This window comes from Parasteatoda tepidariorum, chromosome 8 (assembly GCF_043381705.1).
Source record: "Parasteatoda tepidariorum isolate YZ-2023 chromosome 8, CAS_Ptep_4.0, whole genome shotgun sequence".
In the NCBI taxonomy this organism is placed as follows: Eukaryota; Metazoa; Arthropoda; class Arachnida; order Araneae; family Theridiidae; genus Parasteatoda; species Parasteatoda tepidariorum.
Window position 1 is genome coordinate 55,726,893 of NC_092211.1, and position 8,460 is coordinate 55,735,352.

The 8,460-nt window shown below is 29.9% G+C and overlaps 1 protein-coding gene across 1 annotated transcript; it reads right to left on the reverse strand.

Moving 5' to 3' along the window:
* Positions 1-7,389: 7,389 nt before the first annotated feature.
* On the reverse strand, positions 7,390-8,214 carry LOC122269426 (uncharacterized). The gene has a single exon (XM_043042566.2). It carries the CDS (start codon positions 8,212-8,214, stop codon positions 7,390-7,392), a length of 825 nt encoding a protein of 274 aa, XP_042898500.2.
* Positions 8,215-8,460: the final 246 nt, after the last annotated feature.

An 8,460-nucleotide genomic window follows, 5' to 3' on the forward strand; every position in this document is an offset into this window, starting at 1 on the left:
GATATGATATAATGGTGAATTTAATTAAATATTTTTGTTAAAAGAATTATTATATTTTCTCCTGGCAACTACATTTTATGTATACTTAAGTATATGCCCTTTCTGAAATTTCTCAATGCTTCTGATGAAATTTAAAACAAATAACAACTAGGTGAAACTCAATTATCATCTTTTATATTCAAATAAACTTAAAAATTTTAAAATATATTAAGTAATTCGGCATTTCTTGTCTCTTTATTTTTAGTATAAAAATAGTTTAAGTACAATAATAAATAATAAAGTGTAATAAATAGTAAAGTGTTGAACCATTTTAAAATATAGAAAAGTCTGTTATAAATAAATACAAAATTTATAGAAAAATGTAATAAAATGGTGAGTTTAATTAAATATTTTTGTTAAAAGATTTATTATATTTTCTTCTGACACATGCATTCTATGCATATTAAAGTGCATGCACTTACTGATATTTCTTATTGCTTCTGGTAAAATTTAAAACAAATAACAACTGGGGGAAACTCAATTATCATCTTTTCAAATAAACATAAAAATTTTACTATATTTTTTAAAAATTTTAAGTAATTCAGTTGAACTTCTTGTCACTTAATTTTTAATAGGAAAAGTACATTAAGTACAATAATAAAGTGTAATAAATAGTAAATTGTTGAACCTTGGTAAAATATGGAAAAGTCTGTTATAAATAAATAAAACATTTACACAAAAATATGATAAAATGTTAAGTTTAATTAAATATTTTTGTTAAAAGATTTATTATATTTTCTTCTGACAGATACATTTCATGTAAATTAAAGGACATGCACTTACTGATATTTCTTAATGCTTCTGGTTAAATTTAAAACAAATAACAACAGGGAGAAACTCAACTATCATCTTTTCAAATAAACATAAAAATTTAACTATATTTTATAAAAATTTTAAGTAATTCGGTTGAACTTCTTGTAACTTAATTTTTAATAGGAAAAGTAAATTAAGTACAATAATAAAGTGTAATAAGTAGTAAAGTGTTGAACCTTGGTAAAATATGGAAAAGTCTGTTATAAATAAATAAAACATTTACACAGAAATATGATAAAATGTTGAGTTTAATTAAATATTTTTGTTAAAAGATTTATTATATTTTCTTCTGACTCATGCATTTTATGTATATTAATGTACATGCACTTACTGATATTTCTTAATGCTTCTGGTGAAATTTAAAACAAATAACAACCAGGAGAAACTCAACTATCATCTTTTCAAATAAACCTAAAAATTTCAAAATATTTCATAACAATTTTAAGTAATTCGGTTGAACTTCTTGTCACTTAATTTTTAATATAAAAAATAAATTAAGTACAACAATAAATAATAAAGTCTAATAAATAGTAGAGTGTTAAACCATGGTAAAATATAGGAAAGTCAGTTGCAAACAAATACAAAATTTACTCAAAAGTATGAGACAAACGAAAAATTTAGAAAAGTTATTAATTCTCCAATTACGGCAAAGTGGTTCCAGACTCTGCAGTGCGGAGAGTTAGTCATTGTTCTCAAATTAAGCACCAATTTTCCAAAATAAAAATAAAATAATATCCAATAAAGAATTTTGATTAAAACTCCAAAAAAAAAAAAAAATGAAAAAATAAAAACACGCCTGCGTAAAGCGAAACTCAATGAAGCAGAAGGTTAGTACCAAACGGCTGCAACCATTTACGGCTACGACACTAAACTGTAATTTAATACTCCGTAAACGATGCTCCGATCGTATCAATATTTTATAGCCCCTGGAACCCCAGAAGAAAAAGTGATGATAAGGTTAAATTCAATAACATTTAAGCAGGAAATGTTAACGCCGTTAAGAGCACAACACATAAATTGGAGAGGAGGCGCCGTTCTTAAAAATACCAATAAACAAGTAATACGCTATCCAGTCATTTAATTTCTTATCATAATATAAGAAGGATACTCACAAATAATTATCTTCCGAAAACGAAATAATTTCAAAATTTTTATATCAGTTTTTTTTATTAGAGTTCGTTTTCACTAAAGGCTCCCTTTAAATTACTTGATAATTTTGGAGGATGTACATTTTGTTATAAAAATATTTTTTTTTATTGTTTATTTGGTGTAAAAGCATTATAAGAAAACGGATAAATGAGATTTTTTTATCTAAACATTGAAAAATATTGTGATTTTTATTACTGATTTTAAAATTGAAGCAAAACGGCTTTAGAAAGTGGAGGAATGTTGTTCAAATAATTGCTTTTAGTTGTTTTTATAATTAGCCTCCAAAGTAATTATTTATATATTATTGAATATGTCATAGCTCTTAAGAAAACATGACTTCGAAAAAATCGGTAATATAATGAATGCACTTTTTTAATTCTCATAAACACCAATTTATCAAAAAATGAAGAAATATCCCAAAACCTCCGAAAAAGCATTATTTTTAAATTGTTGTATAATTAATTAGAATAAAAGTTTCGTGTTATTTCGTTAAAACTTTTTTCGTTTGTAATTAAGACCAAACTAATAATTCTATTAAAAAATGTTTTAATTTCTAATATTAAAAAAATCGTAAATCTTCCGCTGTTAGGTGCTTGACTATGGTTGGCTGATAGTTTAAAATTTGGTTTCACATTCGACAGTTAAATTTTGTAAGTCTAGAGTGGCATCTAGTCTAGTTTTTAGTTAGTTTTAGTGATATGCATGAGTATACTAAGGGGCTTAGCCCCTTAGTATAATATAAAAAAGGAAAATATCATAAAAGGTATTTAAATTGAGGAACAAGTCTACATTTAATAATGCTCTTTCAGAAACAGTACATAAAAATCAGTTCATTGTTATTTGTTGTGAAACGAAACACATTTATCCGAACTATAAAATTCTCTTTTCAAACTGGAGAATTTATTTTCCAATTCTTTTGAGGTGAGGATAAAAGTAAAGCTGTAAAAATATTTCAGATCAGGAATCATGTAAATCCTACATTTTCTTACAAAAGACACCAAAAGCCGAGAAATATATTTCTCGCTTTTTCGAACAAAATCTCTCGCTTCCCAGTTTAGGGAAGAAACAATGACCATCGTAAAAAACAAATATTTTCGGCTATTTCGTGACTATTATTTCTCACCGTGCTAAAAAACTGTAAAAATGGTTTAAGTCGATTCTCTTTTTTAGGTCTAAAGTTTTATTCCTCTTTTTGGAATCAATATAAATTGTTCAGTTTTGTAATTGTTATATTTGCATACTATATTTAATTTGATGAAAAAATATTCACAGTATTATTGTAAAGAAATTATGCACATATTACATACGGTAGAGTATATTTATAGAAATTTAGGGAAAGCCTCAACACTAGCTGGAAGTATAACTTATTGGTAAAAGTATTGATGACTATTTGTAAAAGAAGATTGCTGTGCGGAAAGTTTTTGAATATGATTTTCTTAACGATCGAAAGAATCTATTGCTCAGGTATTTTTTAATCCCTCAATCTTCTTATTCTCAAGTTATAAAAACCACAAATTAAACAAGCATGTTTAAAAAAAAATTAAATTGAAGCAAATTTTAAAAAATTTGTTTGTTTGAAATTCTTTTTCTCAGGAAGAATCAATTTCGCTCAAATTTCGTATTTTGTCATGTGAAATGACGTTCTTTGAAATGATATAAAAAGTTGTAAACCTTACAATTCAAGCAAAACATTTTATTATTAAATAAAATAATAAAAAATAATGTGAAAGTAATATAATGTATAATGTAAATGTAAATGTAAAGGTATAATGTAAATGTATAATGTATAATGTAAATGTGAATGTATAATGTAAATGTATAATTAAAAATAATGTAAGAGTAAATAATACAAAATAAAAATTATTTTTCATATATAATTATCTTTGAATAAATGAATTTTATAATTGCGTTCAAAAATCATTCAATTCGCTCAAAATTTTTCGAGATACGGCGAAATACGCACGAAAAGTAAGTCTTTAAGGGGTCCAAATTTAAAGCACTCTTCTGACCAAACCCTTTATTTTGGGAGTCAAAAATCCGACTCCTTCGAAAAAGAGGTATGTTTATTCAGAGAAAGTGTCTGATTTTTTTACCCAAATATCATCTGCACTAACTAATAAGCATATTTGAAGTCACCAAATCGAACCCATAAGATTGACACATAGCACGTGAAACTTCAATGATCAGATCGAAAGATGCCATGATATTTTTCAAAGGTTTGAAACAATGGAGGCGAAAGGACGTTCTTGAAACTTTTTTGTCTACACCAAGAGAAAAATTAGTTCACAGTTGAACCATAATATCTGAAACTTGAACCATAATATCATGCGAATTTGCTGCGGGTTTAATCAACTGAAGTGCTAAAATAAATCGTGTTTCCATTTTAACCATAGTTTGTTGTTGTTACCATAGAGTTGAAATACTGTAACCTAGTACAGTAACCTAGTGTATCACCTTTAGCCGAGAGAGAAAACGTACCGCTAAGAAGTTCGCAAAGTTCGAGGTTCTAACAAGTATAATTTTCTCTATCGTTTTTTTATTTTATATTACAGTATTATTTACAACCGTCTTTGAACAGCCGACTCAATATTTGGGTTTACAACTACGAAAGTTCAACTACGTAGCCTTGTAATGTTGAACCCTATTCAGAAGACAAGGGAACTCCTGGATCAAGTATTGGGAGAAATTTGCCTTCGCGGAGGACATTTTGATGGAACTAACCCTCATTTGCGTTACATGGAGAGTAAAGCCACGGAAACCACTTATGGTTAGCCTGACGGCAAGGGGACCATGATCCGTCCACCTCTGAGGATATTTCACGTCAGCACTGTGGTAGGTTCAAGCCGGATGAGGAATTTGCCATGATGGGATTCGAACCCGGTTCACCTCATTGGAAGGCGAACGCTCTATCCCATGAGTCATCGCGACTGTCTCCATCGTCATTGCAGACACTTACCGTAGGATTTGTTTGGTATCACATTAAGATGTCAGTAAATGTGTTCGATATTATTGTTCAACGCCCACAAAATCTTCTTACTGGTAAATTAGAAGCTGATGAAGTTATTGTCATACTTGCTGAAATAGTGAGAAATTGTTTCAACGCGTCATAAAGTAGTCAGTAGTTTCAGAAAATAATAAAATTCGTTTTGCAAAGGATTTTCATTTTTTATCTCCTATAGAAATCAAGATTTCATATTATGTAGGTCAGGTCAAATGCGTGTATAAATTTCGATTGTCATATAACTAAGCATACTGTCTTTTCAATCATATATTTCCATCTAAAGGTATATAAATATCCTAGTTTTAACACAAAATTCTCTACGCACATTTATTTCTTAATCGTTTTGGATACTGGAAAACATACTCAGTTTTCACGATGGAAAAAGTCTGCAACCTACCAGATTTTGAGGGAAGGAGACAATATCGATGTTGTTTATGTTTTTTTCCTAACTTTCAAGAATATTTACCAGTATATTTCTACTCTAAGAACATAATAAGGAACAAAAAAAAGAGGAATAACAGGGTTTTAATACGTTTTTTTTCTATCACGTATTTCGAAAGAATGTACTGATAATATCTATCTGTCTATCAGTCTATGTATCTTTCTGAAATTGCAACGTTTTACTGTTTTTGACGTGAATTTATGTACACTTTTTGCATAGCTATCTCTAGGGTTTATCTGAATATGCAAGGTACAATATGACAAAAAAATAGAAGAAAAAAAAGGACCACCCTGAATATATTTTGATTTAATGATCGAATCTTCACGTTCTAGGATTCTTTCTTAATGGTTCGAAGGGGTGACCTCGAATACTCTAATTAATTAGCGCAGATGATATTTTAAGTTATGAAATCAGACAGAAAAACGTACTTTCTCTTAATAAACCTACCCTTTTTCCGACGGATTCGGATTTCTGACCCCCAAAATATAGTAGGTAGCCGTGATCTGGGAAATATAGCCCCAATAGTTTGGTCAGGAGAGCGTTATTTTTACTTTTTGTGTATTTCGCTATATATTGAAGCGAATCGAAAGATTGTTGAAAACAATTATAAAATTCGTTTAACTAAAGATAATTCCATGCAAAAAATAACTTTTAGTAAATATTTATTATTTTTTATTATTTTATTTAATAATGGCCATAAAAATTTTAAATAGTAAAGTATGCAATTTCTCGTATTATTAAGAAAATAATTTTGTAAGGCAAAATATAAAATTTGAGCAAAACCGGTTGAATAGTTGCTGAGAAATCAGGTACCATTCAACCAATTACGCACGAATTTTGTATTTTGCCATATAAAATTAGATACTTTAAAGTGATGAAAGCATTATATACCTTATAATTCAAAATTTTATTCGATTATTATTATTATATAGAATAATAAATATTTATTCAAATTTATTTCTTGTACGAAATTATCTTTAGCTAAACTTATTTTATATTTGTGTGCTAAAAATTTTCAATTCGCTTAAAAAGTTCTCGAGTTATGGTGAAATGAGTAAAAAGTAAAATCAACATTAATAGTTGCAAACTTAAAACCGCTCTCCAGACCTTAAGGACCATATTTCCCAGATTTCGGCTACCCCCTATATTTTGGGGATCACGAATACGAATCTATCGAAAAAAAGGTATGTTTATTCAGAGCAAGTACGTTTTTTGTGTCTGATTTCGTAACTTAAAACATCTTCTGCACTAATTAATTAGTATATTTGAGCTCACCCTTTCGAATCATTAAGAATGAATACTAGAACGGGAAGAACCTATCAAAAGTTATTCAGGGTGGTCCGTTTTTTTTGGCACACTGTATATTTTCCGATGAAATCTGTATTATTCTGTCTATTCTTCATAGTACGAGCAATTTTATATATATATACTAGCTGACCCGGCAAACGTTGTTTTGCCTTATGGATTATTTCTAGAATATGAAAATATATCTTATTTATTGTAAGTGTGTGCGTATGTAGTATATGAGTGGAAGAGGCATGGAGCACTGTGAACGATGACGGAATGTGAAAATAACAACACACCAAATAATAATTTTTTTTAATTTATGTTAACTTTTTTCATAAATTATATATACAACGAATTCTGAAAATATTAGTCAACAATATTACTCTCTTAGTGCAATGGAGTGTACAATATTTTTTCTCATTCCATCTTTAGCTAACACAAATAAACTGGGTGATTTTCCCACTCGAGAGCATGCCACGTATAATTAATTGTCCGTGTGAAAAACATGGTGTGCTCAAATCTAAGACACAAACAGACATTGTTTGGCCTTGTCATTGCAAATGCCAATCTAATGGGGTCATGTCAATCAAATGTCAATCTAAATGCAAATGTCAATGCAAATGTCAATCTAATTGTTATGCAAATGTCAATCTAATCGTTAAATCTTAATGCGTTTAAATTGAATTGGCACATCTGTGGGTATAATAGGGATTCGTGGAAGTAATACACTTTCACCCCGGAATTTTCCATTTAAAATAATGACTTCGATAACGTTGTTCATTAATTTTTTAACGACCAATCGCGTGCCGTTGCACAGCTGTGGTGGGTTCAAATTACGAAGCAAAATAACAGGAGATCCAACTTTAAGTACTAAATTATGCGGTGGCATGCCTGGTAAATCCAATGAATTTAAAAACTCTGTTGGAAAATATGCAGCTTCCATAGGATCGCAAACTGCATCAACGGATTTGTATGTCACCATGTTACCTGGCAATAACTGTTGTATTTTCAGATTCAATTCGTTGACGTCCACATTTTTTGCTGCTAAAATCGCCCTTTCTGCAAGCCACTCATGATTAATGTATTGCGTGTGTAAATCGGGAAATATAAGGTTAATGAGAGCATCTTTTGAATCAATGATTGTGCAGAAATCCTCCGGTAATTTTATGCATCCTGTCTCATCCTTGGTAACTTTTCCATCACCGATATCTAGCAATTGTTTTGAGAATGTTTCAGCAGATGGATCCTGAAGCATTTGGACTCGCATATTTACTGTTAGTTGAACTTTTTCAACATTATACCACAGTGGAGATGATTTCAAGCAAGCATTGATCTCATCAGCGTACGTTGAACGCGGAATGACGGGAAGTGTTTGCCTGAAATCACCTGAAAGGAGTAGCAGAGTGCCGCCAAATAATTTGTCATTGTTCTTTATATCTTTCAATGTCCTATTCAACGCCTCAAGCGAATGTTTGTGTGCCATTGTGCATTCATCCCAGATGATAATTTTACAGTGTTTCAACACTGTGGCCATAGACGATTGCTTTTTTATGCTGCACGCTGCGTCCGGGTTGTTTTGAATATTTAGTGGCAGCTTAAATACTGAATGAGCTGTTCTGCCTCCATCCAATAAAGTTGCCGCAATGCCAGATGATGCAACGGCCAACGCGATGCCATTATTTGATCGTATTTCAGCGAGAATTAGCGAAATAATAAATGTTTTGCCAGT

What these genes read in the sequence shown, in the direction of transcription:
- LOC122269426 (XM_043042566.2), bottom strand. Translation starts at nt 8,214, where the DNA reads ATGGCACACAAACATTCGCTTGAGGCGTTGAATAGGACATTGAAAGAT.